The sequence below is a fragment of the Panthera pardus genome, unplaced genomic scaffold (assembly GCF_024362965.1).
Source record: "Panthera pardus isolate Hobbes unplaced genomic scaffold, ASM2436296v1 HiC_scaffold_3, whole genome shotgun sequence".
NCBI lineage: Eukaryota > Metazoa > Chordata > Mammalia > Carnivora > Felidae > Panthera > Panthera pardus.
The window spans coordinates 53,502,699-53,521,138 of record NW_026526876.1 but is presented as its reverse complement, the minus strand read 5'-3'; the positions used below and the strand labels follow the sequence as shown (position 1 = coordinate 53,521,138).

At 46.0% G+C, this 18,440-nt stretch overlaps 1 protein-coding gene across 2 annotated transcripts in view; it reads right to left on the bottom strand.

Annotated features, from left to right (window-relative positions):
• Window positions 1-18,440, bottom strand: part of ITGAE (integrin subunit alpha E) — a 72,618-nt gene that overhangs the window by 31,783 nt on the left and 22,395 nt on the right. Inside the window, exons 2-10 of one of the 2 annotated variants that reach the window (XM_053892556.1) lie at window positions 15,638-15,758; window positions 5,699-5,790; window positions 4,302-4,369; window positions 3,786-3,903; window positions 3,434-3,565; window positions 2,907-3,022; window positions 2,113-2,264; window positions 986-1,139; window positions 270-414 (exon numbers count right to left, since the gene is read on the bottom strand). In XM_053892556.1, the coding sequence (XP_053748531.1) occupies window positions 270-414; window positions 986-1,139; window positions 2,113-2,264; window positions 2,907-3,022; window positions 3,434-3,565; window positions 3,786-3,903; window positions 4,302-4,369; window positions 5,699-5,790; window positions 15,638-15,758 (1,098 nt within the window). Of the gene's footprint in view, window positions 1-269; window positions 415-985; window positions 1,140-2,112; window positions 2,265-2,906; window positions 3,023-3,217; window positions 3,272-3,433; window positions 3,566-3,785; window positions 3,904-4,301; window positions 4,370-5,698; window positions 5,791-15,637; window positions 15,759-18,440 lie in introns of those variants that run through there. The other variant, XM_053892557.1, reaches the window with a different exon arrangement.

The following is an 18,440-nucleotide window of genomic DNA, read 5'->3' as shown; positions in this document are numbered from 1 at the left end:
AGTTTCCTCATCTGTGAGCTCCTGAGAGTGGGATCCATGTCCCAGTCATTCTTTCTCCAGCACTTAAGCTTCTCATCAGAGGTTCAGGTAATTCTGGGGAAGCGATGAGAGCTGGGGATATTGTTACCTTTTTAGAGATGGAACAGCTGAGGCTCAGAGAGGTCATAGGAGTTGCCCAGAGAACCATATGGAGGTAGGACAGGGGTGGGGCTGACACACAGGGCTTGGCCTCCTGCCAGAGGCTAAGTGGACCACACTGGAGCCCTCACCTTCCGTGTGAATGATATTCTGCTGCAATTTGCTCAGCAGTCCATCCAGGGCTGAATAATTGGTCACTGTGAATGCATGTCTCTCAAATGGGTCTGAGGCAATCAGCTTCAGTTCCTTGAGGGTCTTAGTACTCTCATTTCCCACCTGCACAGAAGCCCCGGGTCAGTGGGTCAGCACTGTGAGGGCTGGCTGGTTCCCAAGCCCAGGGAGCTCTCTAGGCTAGGAGAGGGCTGAATCTCTCTGCTGGCCTTCAGGGCCCTTCACCACCTGCCTCCTTTCCCTGCTCCCTGTTCTCCCACACATACCCCTTCCTTCTCACACCAGGTTCATTCTCACCTCTGCACATGCTGTGCCCTTTGCCTGCAGAGCCCTTCTACCTTCCCTGCACCCTAGGCCAGCTACTCCTGCTTGTCCTCCAACACTTAGCTTAGCACCATCTCCTCCAGGAACCTTCCCTGATGTTCTTCTTTTGGGATCCCTGAGTGTCCACTGCTCTCCCCATCACTGCTGGGTGAGTGAGCTGTGACCACAGTTGGGAAACAAGCCCTCTGTGTGAGGACCCGATATGGGATGGGGTAAGTACAGGACATAGGGACTGGGAGAAGTTGGTGAGAGTCTGTGAATAGAGCAAGCCCCTATCGGGAACCCTGGCTCCTCCCCACCCCAGGCTGAACAGGGTCAGAAGGTGCCCCCCGACCCAACTCCCAGCTCTTACCCTGATGGCAAAGCGCTCAACACCTTGCATCTTTGGGGAACTGATGACAGTTGTGAGGTTGAGTGGATCCCCAAATATGTCCCCATCAGTGATTACCACTATGACCTTGGGTGCATTTTTTCTGGAGCCGTGGCTTGGCGTGAAGATGTTGTCTCTAAGTAGGGGAGAGTGAATAAAGAGGAGAACTTTGCCAGAGGGATACTGAGCTCCGGGGAGATTTTACTCACTGACCTGTTTCAGAATTGGAGAGGATTAAGGAGCCCTCCAAAATGGGGGAACAAAAGCCAGAAGAGGGGTGGTGATGCCCCTGTGGCACACAGCAGGGCCAGGTGGAGGGGAGGCTGAGACATACCTAGCCCCTCACCTCCTCCCATAGAAAGGTGCTGGATAGCAGAGTCTATTCTGTGTGTATGTGTAGGAATGACAATGATATTAATAAAGAGTGGCTAATATTTACATAGTACTTATGTGCCAAGCACTGTTGTAAGTGCTGTGCATATTTTAACCCATTTAATCCTCACAAAATCCTATAGAACAAATAATATTATTTTTTCAAGTTTATTTATTTATTTTGAGAGACAAAGGGAGCATGCAGAAGGAGAGAAAATCCCAAGCAGCCTCCACCTGTCAGCGCAGAACCTGACGTGGGGCTGGAGCTTACAAACTGTGAGATCATGACCTGAGCTGAAATCAAGAGTCAGATGCTTAACTGACTGAGCCACCCAGGTGCCCCTGACAAGCATTATTATTATTCTCACTTTAAACGTGAGGCAACTGAAGCATTGACAGGTTAGGCAACTTACCCAAGGTGAGTACAAAGTAGAGATTGAACCCACGCAGCCTGGCCACGAAGCCCATCCCTGTAAGTAACGTGCTCTCCTGATGCTCACAGCAGGAGTCTTTGGAAGACTTTTTGGAGGATGTCTTGGGATGTCAGCCATTAACAAAGACTGGGTTGAAAGACCTCACACATTTCCCTCAGCCAAAGAAGAGCTAGAACCTGATCCTCTCCTCTTCACAACTCCATCCAGCCATCTCTCCAGGCATGAGGCCTCAGAACCTCTGGGCAGGGCCGTGAGCTGGCACCCAGTAGGTGCTCAGGTAATTCCCACTGCCCTCATACTTACAGGACATGCTGTATGGCAGAAGCAGTCTTGGTGACACTCTTCACTTGAGTGATATTCTGGACTCTGGCGAGGGAGGTCACCGCATCCTGGCTGTCCCGAAGATCAAACTCAGTCTGTATCACTTCCCCATATTGCACAAGGGCAAAGTTGCACTATAGAGGAGGAGCCGAGGTGGGGAGGAGGTTGGCAGAGTCGCCATGCCCAAAGCCGCCCCTGCCCCCTAGACGGTTCCTCCTGGAAGCAGTGGAAGAATCCACTCATTTCTCCTTGCCTCCAGGCAGGAGGAGATGTTAAGGCAGAGGGAAATCTCTAAGCAAGGAGAAGTGGAGGAAGGTATAATAGTACTGGATCACAGTGAATCATAGACTTGCCCCTGAAACCATGTCTTTGTGTAGTCCCCCTCCCACATACTGACTATGGGGTTGGTCATGTGACTAGCTTTGGTCAATGGAACATGAGCAAATGCGATACAGTCAGAAACTTGAAAAGTACATGCATGCGCTGGTTCTTGCCCTCTTGGAACACTGCAGCCATGAAAAAGTTAAGCTGGCCTGCTGGAGGCACATGGCCCAGACAAGTAAGGCCATCTTAGGCCATCCAGTCAAACAACAGGATGTCTGCAGCTGCAGGAGTAACCCCAGGCAAGGCCAGCAGAAGGACCACCCAGCTGAATCCAGCCCAAATAGCTGACCCACAGAACTGTGAGCAAATAAATGGTTGTTGTTTTGAGGTAGTTTGTTCATGGCAATAGAGAACTAATAGACTGTGTGAGTCTAGCTCTTAGGGAAGCCCACCTCAAAGCACTTGGCATAGAAGTTCTTCATCATGTTGGAGATGAAGTCTTTGGCTTTCTGGAAGTCAGGGGGATCAATGCTTCCTGAGCCATCTAGGATGATGGCAATCTCAGTGCCTGGCCAAAACAGGGAGCAGGTTAGAAGTGGACACGGAATTTGACACAGGAGTGAGGGCAGCATGTGCTGCCCTGCAGGGCACCCACCCCATTCAAGCCCTGAGGGCTCAGTTCAGGGAGGAAGCTGGTAAAGTTCCCAAGAGTGAAGCCTTTGTCTCGGAGGCATAGATAGCCACGGCCTACTCAGGCTCTGACCTGCTGAGTGAATCACTCCCATAGCTCCTGCTCCTCGGGCCTCAGTTTCCCCATCTGTAATATGGAGGGGGCGCAGAGCTGGGACTAACTAGGCCTATAGAATCCAGCCACTGCTTCCCATCTTCCGGCCCTCGGCACACCTCACCCCTGGAGGTCGCCAGCCTAGGGGTCAGCTCTGACAGCCTCTGGGAACAACCCAGATCTGCCGCTTCTCACCAGCTGCTTCGTCATCCTGCCCCTCTTGTGTCTTCAGAGCCCGGCGCCACCTGGCTGTCTTCTCTAGGCTGCCATTCTTGTTCCTATAGCAGTCTCTGGCATCCACATGTACATTGGGATCAAGGAGATTTTCTTTAAAAACACATACAGAAGAACTCAGAGTCAGATAGCCTCCTTGTTCACCTCCAGGCAGGCCCACACTTGTCTCTGCTCTGATTTTCTTCACAGGGCCTTAGGCTTGCCTTGCCCTCTCTGGGCTTCTGTGTCCCTCTAACATCTGCCACGCCTCTTCCTGGAGACCCAAGGAGATCTCTTTAGAGCTGTCTAAGGTCAGTCAGTGTCCAACCCTTACCAAGGTCAGAGAAGTAGACCTGAGCCTGGGGTTGGAAGTTGTTGGCTAATAGGCTGCAGGTGCCTGTGAGTTCTGGGCTGAGGCTGTGGGGCTTCCGGGACATCACTTGAATACAGACCTAGGAGACAGGGGGAGAGAAGAAGGGGAAAGCCTAGGTCATCTCCAGCACAGGCCCCCTAATCACAGCCACATCATCACCCCCATTACAGAATCCATCACCTCCATTACAGAATCAAGTGCCACGACCAAGTAGAAGATGCAGGAATAGTTTGCTCACCCCTCATCAGGGGTAGGAGTCAGTGCTGGGGCCAAAGCTGAAGTTAAGCACTTAGGTCAGTGTGCTGGGTCATGGAGTACCCAGGTCAGAGCCATGGTTAGCCCTGGGTTTGGTACCAGGGAGGCAGCTGGGCTCAGCCCTGAGAATATGCCAGTCAGACTGTTATCAACACCGGTCAACTACAGGGTAAGCTCCACCTTCCCTGAAGCCCTCCATCATCCCGCCTCATGCATACTCACCAAAACACTGTGGTGGTTCCGGACAACTGTCACTCCCGGTTGCCTTCCCTTTGGGATGGGGGCATGCTCTGAAACAGTTAAGCCTAGGTAAGGAGGGAAGGATGCTGGGAGGCAACCCTACAGCCAACATCAGAGGTCACATGATGGTCAGGGCCCCATAAAGAACAATCGGCCACTCAGAGCAGCCTCTAGAAGCTGGTTGGGGGGCCTTCAAGCACAGGCCTGGACATGTTCAAGGCAAAGTGCCTATTCCCTGGGCTTATTCACTGACTCATTCAACAAATGCCCTGTGATGTCTGCTCTGTGCCTAGCCTCATGGCAGATGGTGATAGGGATCTAGACATAACTGAGACCTGGTACTTTACTTACAGGGGATCCCAGTTTGGAAGGGCAGGAGGGTAGAGAAGAACTAGCCGGTGGTTGTGTGCAGCACTGGGGACGGGTGAAAGATGCTAAAGAACTGACTACATGGACCAATGAACTCTCCACTCTCCACGTTCTATTTCTGGGGACTCTTAATGCCTCAAGACCCCAGGGTGAAAGTGTAGCTCATTCCTCTCCCTCCACAAGGTGGGCCTCAGGAGACTCATTTTTGAGCCATAGAATCACCCGCTTATGCTGCCAGCCTGCATCCCCTTCTGAAGCAGAGACTGAGGCTGATCAACACCATGCCTTTCACAGAGACAAGAACCCTACCATACACAGCTGAGGGTTCATCAGCAAATGTGGGCCTTGAGTTGAACTGGATGGAATGAGTAGAGTTGGTTAATGTGTGAATTAGGTCCATTCACTTGTTCATTCATTCATTCAAACAGCATTTATTGAGTGCCAATCCCCATGCTAGATGCTAGGATGGCCACAGGTCGGGAGGGGTAAAGTTAGATGAAATGGAGGTGTGATGAATTGGGACATGTTGGGTTCTGGAATCAGATAGAGTCGGGTTTGCCAGCTGGAATCAGATAGAGTCGGGTTTGCCAGCTGTAGTACTGCCAACACTAGATGCATGCCCTTAGTCGTATTGGCAATTAAAGGACTGCTCTGAACTGTAGCTTCCTTTTCTATAAAATGGGAGTGAATTTGAGAATTAAAAGTGAACAAAGCACTTAGCAGAGTGACAGGCACTCTGCTACATTTTAGGTATCATTTAGGTAGCACTCGATACATTTTAGGTATCATTTTTGTTAGGACCAGATATGGAAAGGTGGGCTGGGGATTTGGGTTGGGTTGGGTTGGGATGGGATTGGGCTTTGGGATAGAAGGCCTACTGTGGGTGGTGGTGGAATTTAGGGTCGAGGAACTGGACTAAGTGCATCTGGGTTCAAATGGTTTCAGCCAGATAAGTGGGATTCCTCAAAAGGAGGTCCAGGGAACATTCCCTGGAGTGGTGGTTGACTTACCTACTGGTTGGCAAAGAATCTCATCCTGGATGAGGGAACAACGATGTAGGAGGCCTGCTGTCCCGTTGGTTTGAGGACTGGTGACCAGGAGCCTGAGTAGGAAGGTAGACAGCAAAGCTGAGCTGGCCAATGATTCCCTCCTCCTTTCTGCCTGCCCAGGCACAGTCTTCCCACTCCAGGCCCCACTCCAGGCCCCACTCCAGACTCACAGGCTCCCTATCTGGAAAACTAATGGAAGAGGTCCAGACTTGGGTCCCAGCCCAAAATGGCAGACTTTGCATTATGTGAAAAGCATTTGCTCAGCATTTACATTTACACAGCTCCAGGGGAGAAATAGTTAAATGCATCTGCTCTCTGCCTGCTGACCTACCCTGACAGAAATGGGAGTGGTATTGATGGTAAATAAAGACTCTCTGCTCTTTGGGGAGAGGGTGGGTAGATGCTAGGAAGCCATCAACAGGACAGCTGGTTCTGTCAGGGGCACTGCTGGCTTCCTAGTGGCTGCCAGGGGGACTGACCCACCTGGCCTCAGTGATGGTATTTCTTGAGAAGAGCATCCTGGCACTGCTATGCAATGGGTCAGTCAGAAATGGAGGTTTGATTCCAAACTCATTCTATGAAGCCAGCATTGCCTTGATTCCAAAACCAGTCAAAGACCCCACTAAAAAGGAGAATTACAGGCCAATATCCCTGATGAACCTGGATGCAAAAAATTCTCAGCAGTGTACTAGCAAAGCAAATTCAATAGTACATCAAAAGAATTATTCACCATGATCAAGTTGGGTTTATTCCTGGGCTGCAGGGCTGATTCAATATTTGCAAATCGATCAACGTGATACACCACATTAATAAAAGAAAGGATAAGAACCATATGATCCTTTCAATAGATGCAAAAAAAGCATATAACAAAATACAGCATCTTTTCTTGACAAAAACCCTCAAGAAAGTGGAGATAGAAAGAACATACCTTAATATCATAAAAACCATATATGAAAGGCTTACAGATAATATCATTCTTGATGGGAAAAAACTGAGAGCTTTGCCCCTAAGGTCAGGAACACGACAGGGATGTCCACTCTCACTAGCCTCAGCAAGTGAGGCTAGCAAGTCCTAGCCTCAGCAATCAGACAACAAAAAGAGATAAAAGGCATCCAAATTGGCAAGGAATAAGTCAAATTCTCACTCTTCACAGATGACATGATACTCTACATGGGAAATCTGAAAGACCACCAAAAAACTGCTAGAGCTGATACATGAATTCAGCAATGTCGCAGGATATAAAAACGATATACAGAAATTAGCTGCATTTCTTTACACCAATAATGAAGTAGCAGAAAGAGATATCAAGGAACTGATCTCATTTACAATTGCACCAAAAACCATAAGATACCTAGGAATAAACCTAACCAAAGAGGTAAAAGATCTATACACTGAAAACTATAGAATACTTATAAAAGAAAGTAAAGAAAACACAAAGAAATGGAAAAACATTCTGTGCTCATGGATTGGAAGAACAAATATTGTTAAAATGTCAATACTACCCAAGGAAATCCACACATTCAATGCAATCCCTATCAAAATAATACCAACATTCTTCACAGAGCTAGAACAAACAATCCTAAAATTTGTGTGGAATGAGAAAAGACCCAGAATAGCCATGTAATGTTGAAAAAGAAAACCAAAGCTGGAAGCATCACAATTCTGGACTTTTTAGCTACATTACAAAGCTGTAATCATCAAGACAGTATGGTACTGGCACAAAAACAGATACATAGATCAATGGAACAGAATAGAGGACCCAGAGATTGACCCACAAATATAGGGCTAACTAATCTTTGACAAAGCAAGAAACAGTATCCAATGAAAAAAAGACAATCTCTTCAGCAAATGGTGCTGGGAAAACTGGACAGTGACATGTGGAAGAATGAACCTGGACCATTTTCACCATACACAACAATAAATCAAAATGAATAAAAGACCTAAATGTGAGACAGGAAACCATCAAAATCCTACAAGAGAAAACAAGCAAAAACCTCTTTGATCTCAGCTGCAGTGACTTCCTACTTGACATATCTCTGGAGGCAAGGGAAATAAAAGCAAAAGTGAACTATTGGGACATCATCAAGATAAAAAGCTTCTGCACAACAAAGGCAACAATCAATGAAATAAAAGGCAACCAATAGAATGAGAGAAGATATTTGCAAATTACATATCAGATTAAAGGGTTAGTATCCAAAATCTATAAGGAATTTACCAAACTCAACACCCAAAAAATAAATAATCCAGTGAAGAAATGGGCAAGAGACATCAATAGACACTTTTCCAAAGAAGACATCCACATGGCTCACAGACACACGAAAAGATGCTCAACATCACTCATCATCAGGGAAATACAAATCAAAACCACAATGAGATCTCGCTTCACACCTGTCAGAATGACTAAAATGAACAACTCGGGAAACAACAGATATTGGTGAGGATGCCGAGAAAGGGGAACCCTTTTACACTTTGGTGGGAATGCAAACTGGTACAGCCACTGTGGAAAACAGTATAGAGGTTCCTCAAAAAGTTAAAAATAGAGCTACCCCACGACCCAGCAATTGCACTACTAGGTATTTATCCAAAGGATACAAAAATGCTGATTTGAAGGGGCACATGCACCCCAATGTTTATAGCAGCACTATCAACCATAATCAAATTGTGGAAAGAGACCAAATGTCCATTGACTGATGATTGGAGTAAGAAGACGTAGTGTGTATGTGTGTGTACATATATATATATATATATATATATATATGTATAAAACAGAATATATATATATATTGTTTGAAATATAAATGAAATATAAAATGAAATCTTGCCATTTGCAACAACGTGAATGGAACTAGAAGGTATTATGCTAGTGAAATAAGTCAGTCAGAGAAAGACAGATATATGATTTCACTCATATTTGGAATTTGAGAAACTCAATAGATGAACATAAGGGAAGGGAAGGAAAAATAAGAAAAAAAACAGAGGGAGGCAGACCATAAGAGACTCTTCTTAAAAAAAATTTTTTTAATCTTTATTTTTGAGAGAGAGAGCGAGAGCACATGCATGCATGAGCAGGGGAGGGGCAGAGAGAGAGGGAGACACAGAACTTGAAGCAGGCTCCAGGCTCTGTGCTGTGAGCACAGAGCCCAATGTGGGGTTCAAACCCATGAACTATGAGCCAAAGTGGGACGCTTAACCAACTGAGCCACCCACACACTCCACCATAAGAGACTCTTAAATACAGAGAACTGAGGGCTGCTGGAGGGGAGGTGGGTGGGGGTATGGGTTAAATGGGTGATGGGCATTAAGGAGGGCATTTTTTGGGATGAGCACTGGGTGTCATATGTAAAAGATGAATCACTGGGTTCCACTCCTGAAGCCAAGACTACACTGTATGTTAACTAACTTGAATTTTTTTTTAAAAGAAAGAAATGGAGGTTTGAGGGGTGAGCACCTCAGCCTCATTAAAGCAGCCTCCAGAAATAGTTCCAATGGCAAACTTTACCCCTTAGTCCAAGCCCAGAGAGACAGCAGAGTCCAGTGTTAACCTAAGCAATCTCCCTATCCACGCTGCCCAGGGATAACTGGTTTACCTCAAAACAGGGCTTTTGAGTAGGGGGTATTGAGGAAGTGACCCTGAGGCTGGGCTTGGTAACAGTGAACTACGTCCAAGATCTTTGTGCTGAGGGCATTAAGGGAGTCATGGAGGATTTGATAAAGGGGATTAGTCTGTACTTTCAAAAAGGTCAAGATGTAGCTATGGTGAATCAGGTGGCAGGAATGAGGTACCATCTCCACTTCCTTGCTTCCCATCACTCTATTGTAATTATAAAATAGATCATTTACTTACCTCCATGATTAATAATGATAATAATAATAATAATAATAATAATAATAAAGCCTATACCCCAACCCTCGTTTAACCCACCCCAAGCTGATTCCACAAGCTCTTGTCAAGGTCATCAGTGGTCTCCACCTTGCCAAATCCAATGGACACCTTTCCGTCCTCATCTTCTTCAACTTCTCAGCAGCCCTGGACATGTGACCATCTCCTCCTTGAAACACTTTCTTCTTGATTTTCCCCTAACTCTCTCAATACTCCTTCTGAGACTCTTATTGGCTTCTTCACTGTCTAACTTCTAAATGTTGTTGGAACCTTGGGGCTTGGTCCTTGTTTTCCTTGCCAGCACATTCTCCCTAGTGATCCCCTCCAATCCCATGGCTTCAATACACCTATAAATGCTGAACTTCTGTGGCCCTAGAATCCCTCCACCAGAAGTCAGACCAGCATAGCTGTAAGAAATAGAATAATGCCTCCACCACAGATGTCCATGTCCTAATCCCCAGAACCTGTGGATGTGCTTTTTATGGGTAAAGGGATGTTGTAGACTTAATTAAGTTAAGGATCTTGAGATGAAGGAAATAATCCTGGATTATCCAGGTAGACCCCATGTAATCACAAGGGTCCTTATAAGATGGAGGCAAGAGGGTCAGAGTCAGAGAAAGATCTGAAGATGCGACACTGCTGATTTTCAAGATGGAGGAAGAGGCCAAAAGCCAAAGAATGCAGGTAGCCTCCAGAAACTGAAAACAGTGAGGAAACAGATTCTCCCCTTGGGCCGCCAGAAGAAACACAGCCTTGCTAACACCTTGATTTTAGCCCATTAAGACCCATTTTGGGCTAACCTCCAGAACTGTGAGACAATATATTTGTGTTGTTTTAAGCCATAAATTTTGTAGTTGTTACAGCAGCAACAAGAAACAAACACAATAACCAACCCCCCACTGTCTAACAGGCATCTCAAACTTTAGAATGTTCAAACTGAGCTTGGGGTCTTGTCCTCCCAAGCCTGTGTTTCTCCATCTTCCCCAAGGCTATTAATAAATGGTAAAACCAACCACTACATTCTAAAGCCTGAATCCTGAGGGCATCTTTGCTTCATCTTTTCACTCATCCCTGCATCAAGTCCATCACTAAACCCTGTGGGGATCCTTCCTCCAAACTATTATCTATGGAGCATCTCTTCTCTCCATTTCCCCATCACCATCCTGGCCACCACCATCTTGCCTGGTCTATGGTAATAGCCTCCTGACTGGTAGCATTTGTTTTTGAAACTTACCCTTGTAGTTTACACCCTGTCACTCCCCTGCTTCAGTAGCTTCCCATGCGCTTAGAAAGAGTCCATACTCCTGGATACAGCCCACAGGGCCTTGCGGTCTGACCCCTCCCTGCTCTGAGACCTCCCCTCCCGTCTCCTTTGCTCTCCAAGCTCCAGCTCCAGATGGTTTCTGTTCCTTCACAGCCCCAGTTCTTTCCTACCTCAAGCCCTCTGCCTTGCTGTGTCCTTTGCCTGGAAACCCTGCCTTTCACTCCCCAAGGCTGGGTCACTTTCATCCCCTGGCTCTGCTTAACTGTCACTTCCTGATAAATGCTTTCTCCAGCCAGCCCCACCTCACAACATAGCTACTGTTTCATGTCACCCTGTTTTATTTCCTTTTCAGAACTCGTCATCATGTCTGATAATATCTTCTTTCCTTGCTTGTGTGCTTGTTATCTGTCTCCCCCACTAGACTGTAAGTTCCTCAAGGATCATGTCTACCTTGTTCACCATGGTATTTCCAGGGCATGGAAGAATGCCTGGCACAGAGCTAGGGCTCGGTAAATATGGTTAAATGAAGACTGAATGACAGCCCAGGCAGCAGGTAAGGGGGCTCATGTGGGGCAGGGCTGAAGAGCGGAGGGCAGGTGTAAATGAGCTCTGTGGGCTCTGCAGCTGAGCTCCCAAAATAGGTCACCTGCTCAGCAACCCTGTCTCTGCTCCAGACCCTTCCCCAGCCTGAGCCACAGCCCTCATCCCCTGTCTCCAACAAAGATGGGCTCAGAACTAGTCTCCACCCCAGATCATGTTTTGGTGGGTTAAGTCCAGGCCGGGAATAGCTTCGGCTCTCCTTCCTCCTTCATGCTGTTACCCAAGCTATTTCCTTTGCCTATAATTCCTTCCCACCTCCTTTTCCTGCCAAAGTCATTCTAAACACCAGCTCCTCAGGAAGTCTTCCCAAAAGGAGCAACTTGACCCCCTCCAAGCCCTCCAGGTAGCCTTGACTACTGGAACCCACTTCCATACTCACCTAGACTGTGAGTTCCCAAGAGACTACCATACGCAGCTGTCTGGGCTGTGCAAGGTTGCCATTCATGTCACAGTCATGAAGTGCTGTGGCCTGGGGCCCAGTATGAGCTGTCTCTGTTGTCTCCCATTTAATCCCTGCCCCGCCCCCCCATGGTGGGTAGTTTCTTGATCTCCAGGTTTGTTGACTGAATGATTGACTAACTAAACAATAATCAAACTATCATCAGCTCACAGCCTCAGGGACCCTATTATATGCTGGGCTGGAAGCAATCCATTTCCTGCCTTGACCCGCCTCCAACCTGTCTTCGTTCAGAGTCTATTCCCATACCTCGCAGGGGAAGGCCTTCTTTTTTTTTTTTTCCAAGTTTTATCATGTTTTTTTTTTTTTAGTTTGCTTTTTATGGTTTTATTTGCATTTTTATTGAAGTACAATTAACATACAATGTTATATTATTTTCAGGTGTGGAAGGCCTTCTTTATGTTCCACTTATCTCACCCTACAGCAACCAAACCCATGATGCGATGAGCCCTGGCTGTTATATTTTAAGGAGAAACAGGACAAGGGAGTGAGAGGGACATGCCACCCTCTCACAGGGCTTTCTGGCTGCTTTCTGTGGCCCTGGGGCAGCCAGCAGTGCATTTCCTGCCCTGCACAAGCCCGTGGTCTTAGGCTTCACCATTTGTGGCAGGAACCAAGAAGTGCCTCCCACCACATCCTCCCATGAGCCCTCTCTTCAGCAGGTATTCAGGGAGGTTTTCATGAGCCCAACTGGGCTCTTCCTGCAAGCCCGGGGTGGACTCAGAGCCTTCTGCTCCAGGAGCTTCAAGCTCCTCTCATCCACCATGTCCTCTCAGCTTGGCTTCTAAGAGGCAGGGCCCTGCTGAGGTACTGGTGGAAGGGGAATGGGCAAAAGATGGTCACAGATAACTGGGACTGACTCCTGACCTTCACGAACATATGGAGCAACCAGAACGCTCGTGCACTGCAAGTTCGCAAAACTGAATGTTGGCCCAGTGCGTATAATGCCTGATAAAAGGAAGTACACCTGCCTCTTGAAAGAAAGTGCACAGCAGCAAAATTTGTCCAAGGAAACTGGCCAAATGCTCATCATCAGCACCGTTCACATGATGGAAAACTCTACCAATGAGAATAAGTATCACTGTCTCAGGCAATACCACATTCAAAATTCACAGACTGTATATTGAGGGAGAGGAGCCTGACATAAGAGACCACATACGGCACACCTCGTTTATAAGTTCAAGAACAGGCAAAACTAATCCAGGGAGATGGAGGTCAGAGCACTGGTTATCTCTTGGCAGGGGATGTACCTGGAAGGGAGCACCAGGCTACAGAGGGCTTAGGTGAGGCTGGTAATGTTCTGCTTCTTCATCTGGGTGCTACTTACATAGGTGGTTCACTTTGCCAACATTCACTGGCCTACAGGCTTATGATGGGTGCATTTTTCTGTGTGGCAAATGTCCATAAAATTTTACCAAAACAAAAGACAACAAACAGCAACCTTTAATTCATCTTCCTGCAGCCAAAAACTTGCTAACAACCTTCTCACCTCCCCTCCCTGCTTCAAAGCTTCCTGGCTCCTCAAACCCTTGATGCCCAGGCAACAAGGCACTACCCACTTCTCCCAACCTAATGCTCATTACACTCAGCTTCAACCACCTGCCATTTTCTGTTCCTTGACTTTGCTCAGGCTAATTTCCAGGCTTCTGGCCACACTGCTCTCAGTTGGGATATCCCCCTCCCCAGCCTTCTCACACTAATTCCTACTCATCCCCTCGGTCCCAGTGTTGATGCACACCCTGTGGCTGAAGGGTACGCCTGCCTCTATGTCTCCAAAGCGTCCTGGACATCTCCACCAGAGCAGCCATCACACCCCTTGTCACTGCCTGCCTTGTCTGTCTCCTCCAGGAGCCAGGGAGTTCCATGAGAGCAGGGACTATGCCTGTTTCACTATCTTATCCTCACACTTGGCCTGTCATTGAGTAGATGCTCCATAAATACTTGCTGAATGAATGAATGAATGAATGAACGAACAAAATGTCCCTGCCTTCACCATTTACATGGTCACCAGCCTCTTTGCTGTACAATGAGGAAACTACAGTCCAGCAAGCGGTCCAAGCCTGCTAGGCTGGCAGGGTCATGGCCCAAGTCCCAGGGCTATAAGGCCACCTCAAGAGTTGCTACTGCCCACCCACGCTCCACCAAACAGAGCTTCTGCTCTGCTCAGCTCAGGAAGATGGGGAGCTCTGCTCAGCCAGAAACCTTGAGCACCTCATCTGGCTCTGCCCCAAGCCCATCTAGATGCGAGGCTCAAGGTTCATGTGTGCTGTGCAAGAAGGAAACCCTTGACCAATGACTAGAAGCAAAGCAGAGGGGAGGGGGAAGGGACTCGCCTGAGGCAGGGCATGAGCATGGCTGGGTCACAGAGCAAGCACAGAGAAAGCCATATAACCATTATGAACAAAAAGGAAAGGAAAAATTGCCCTAGATTAAAAGAATAAAGAGACACAACAGTATGTGACACGGGAACCTTGACTGGATCCTGGCTTCAAAACAAAGCAGCTCTAAAGGTCATTTTGGTGACAATAAGGGAAAAAACTAAAGACATGCTTCTACATTACCATCTCACCACTATCACCATCCGATACAACACGTATTTTGCTTGCTTGTTTATTGTCTATCTTCCCCGAGCCAAAGAATTTTTGTCTACTTTGCTCACTGCTGTGAGCTTTCAGGGCCTCTTTAGGGCTAGGCACATAGTAGGTGCTCCATACGAATATTTGCTGAGTAAATGACCATGGTATATATAATCCCACAACTTGCCTTTTTTTATCTTATGTTTCAGGGTTGATTCAACCACTATGCTCATTTCATTCATTTGACCTACTTCTAATATTGCATTGTATATGATTCATAACTTATTTCTTCCATTTACCTAATGAGGAACATTTCCAGTCTTTCACTATTCCAAGAAATGCTACGATAAATACCCTTACATGTGCCCGTTCATATCTTTAAGGTTGGTGTCTGTGAGTGGAATGGCCGGGTCAAAGGCATCTTCAACATTACTAGATATGGTAAAACTATTCTCCAGGTTGGTTATATCAATTTACAGTCCCACACGTCCCCACATCCTCACCAGTAGAATTTTCTCATGTTTAAAATTGGTGGCTTATCTACTGGGTGGGTATAGATGAGATTTTAAAAAAACATAAAGCAATGTTTAGTGAGCTTGATTTCGGCCAGAAACTGTGCTAAACCCTTTATGTGCATTAATGCAAATAGTCTTTGCAACAACCCTGTAAGGTAGAGAAATCTCTACCCCCGTAAAGATAAGAAACTGAGGCTATGGGTTGAGCACCTTGCTACAAATACAGAGAAAAGTTGTCACTGACCCATGGCTGAGATTCACAGCCTGCCCCTGAACCACGTTCCCTGCTGCCTCATATTTTCCATTTTTTCTTTGATATTTTTGTCACTGTCCAAAGTTTATATACTGAGCATGTGTTACTTCTGTAAGAGATAAAAGAGCCTTAAGAAATTTTATTTTAAACTAGTTTTGAGGTCATTCTCCCACCCCCGGCAGTGAAGAGGGCAAGGATTGGTCTGGTGCTCACAGCCTCTCTCCTGCACACCCTCTGTAGGTGAAGGGAGGTTGTCCCTAAACTGGGGGAGGGATGCCAAGGCCTCCTCGGCAGCTTTTTCAGGCTCCCCAGAGGCCCCCTCAATTATGCCTCCCATCTGCCAGGCCCTGCTCACCAGGTCCGGTTGGTGCTGGAGTCTTGGTGCAGAAGGGCGTTGAGCACGTAGGGTACGCCTCCCTCAGGAGTCACCCAGGTCCGGGCCACATCCACATTGAAGGCCACCAGAGGAACAAGGCCTGTGGAGAACAGAGGGACATTTTTTTTTTTTAATTTTTAACGTTTATTTATTATTGAGAGACAGACACAGAGCATGAGCAGGGGAGGGGCAGAAAGAGGAGGAGACCTAGAATCTGAAGCAGGCTCCGGGCTCTGAGCTGTCAGCACAGAGCCTGACATGGGGCTCGAACTCACAAACTGTGAGATCATGACCTGAGCTGAAGTCAGACGCTTAACTGACTGAGCCACTCAGGCGCCCCTAGAGGGACATTTAAGAGATGTCTGTTAAAGCCATGGCTGGCCCTTTGACTCCCATCATTCTGTCACATCTGGTGGTGTCATCATCCCCATTTTACAGATGAGAAAAATGAGATTCCCCAGGACCTTTTCCCTATGGGAATAGGACAGGAGTGCAGGCATGTCTGACCCAGAGCTCCTGATCCTCCTACTATGTCAGCACCAAGGCCCCTCCTGCAGCAAGCCTTCCCTGGTTCTCTCCTAGAAGTACTTCCCACCTTCTCACACCTCCCACTGTGCACTTTCTGTACCTGTCAGATAGCATATACTCATGACAGTGTCTTGTACCAAAGTTCAAATAGACTATGAGCCCTAGGGCTAGGATATACATTCATTCTGTCTATGAGGCCCCATCAGATGACCCAGGAGAAAACATGTCCTCAAACATGTACAAGAATGTTTACAGAAGCTTTACGTGTAATAGTTCCCGAGTGGAAACAACCCAAATGTCCATCAACTGGGGAAGGGATAAACTAACTGGTAGAGTCACACAATGGAATACTACTCAGGAGTAAAAAGAAATGAGCGATTGACACACACGACAAGATGGGTGAATCACAAAAATCATTATGCTGACTGAAAGAAGCTTTACATAAAAGAGTACTGTCTAATTCCATTTACATGATGTTCTAGAACCAGCAAAGCTAATCTATAATAAAAAATATTTCCTGGGGGTAAAGGGATGTGGCTTAACTGGGAAGGGACAGGAAGAAACTCTGTAGGCTTATGGAAACACCCTAGGTCTTGATAAGAATTTGGATGACGAAGGTGTGTGCGTTTGTCAAAAACACACTGAATGGTCAACTTAAAACTTGTGACTTTCACCGAATATAAATTTTCCCTCAAAAAAGAACGAGAAACAAACATTGACCTCTGGTTGATAGGTATGCGGAAGCATTTAGGGATGAAGTGTACCAACCTCTGCAATTTACTTTGGAATGCATCAAAATGTAACGTGGCTTGATGGATGGATAGATGGATATATGCAGATGGATATATAGATATATGTTTACATATGTGTCTGTGTGATGTTGCAAATATAACGAAATGTTGACAACTGTAAAATCTAAGTGTGGCATATAGTTTTCCACCGTACAATTATTTCAACTTTTCTGTATACTTGAAATTTTTCACTAAAAAGTTTTGGGGAAAAACTGATATTCACAGATTGCCCCCAACCTCAGAGGTTGTGCCAATTCATACCACAACAACAGAAGAGGAGAAGGCCTGTTTCCTCACAGCACTGCTTGAGGTGTGTGCAGACCATCCTTGTTTTGAAAGAGTTTCTTATCATTTTGTTCCAAAATATCTTTTTTTAATTCTGAATGAGGCCGAGTCCCTTATTTTAAGTTGTTTACTGCCTATTCATATACATTATCCATTTGTAGGACATATTGCTTTCTTATTAATTTGCAAGAGCGTTTTGAATCAGAAAAAATTACCAATGTGTTCAAGATAATACTTCACACTTAGCTATTTGATGTAGGTATCTTTTCCCACATCTAGAATTTATACGTAGTCAAGTTATTTTTCTTTTATGACTCTTCAGTTTTATGTCATGCTTCCCCATTCAGCGATTATTTTTTTTTAAGTTCACTCATGTTTTTGTCTGTATTTTGGAGGGTTTTGTTTCACTTCTTATACTTGAATCTTTGATTGATCTGCACTCTATTTTTGTGTACAGAGTGAAAGAGGGATCCAGCTTTTACCCTTTCTCCCCACAATTGAAATTGTCTCAACATTTTTCCTTGAATGGCTCGTCTTATCCCCACAGATCTGCAGTATCACCTTTATCATTCTCAGAATTCCCATATGCATTTGGGCCTCAGCTGGGACTCAGTTCTGCCCTACTGACCACATTGTCTCCCGCTTGGATATGTTCATTAGTCTCCTGACCTTTCTTTTCCAAGTCTTGTCCCTCTGGATACAACCTCCCCATATCAACTGCCAGAGAGATTTTAAAAGTATGTCCTGACTATGACACTCCACCGTAAAAACTCTAATGTATATTTACAGAGAAAAAGGGCAAGGTGAAGTTGAGTGTACAGAACTTATCTGTTCAATTACTGTTCAATGAACAACGTTTTGGGGGAAAAAAAGCTTTTTGGAAAACACTCTTTTTTAATGATGGCATAACGACTTTTTCATTCCTAAATATACCACATAAACATGCCATAAGAATGATGTTCTGACATCACACATTCATGCAAAAACATACTCACTAATTTACTTAGTAAAGCAGTTTTTAGCCCCACAATTCATAGGAAACAAATGTGAACTGCTCATCTTGTTTGGATAAATTCAAAATGTCTTGTTTAGCATGTACAAGCCAACTGAGACGGCTGAAGGGGTGTAGCTTCTGTGATTCTGCAGTCTGTTAAAATGTACAAACTATGCCATGTATT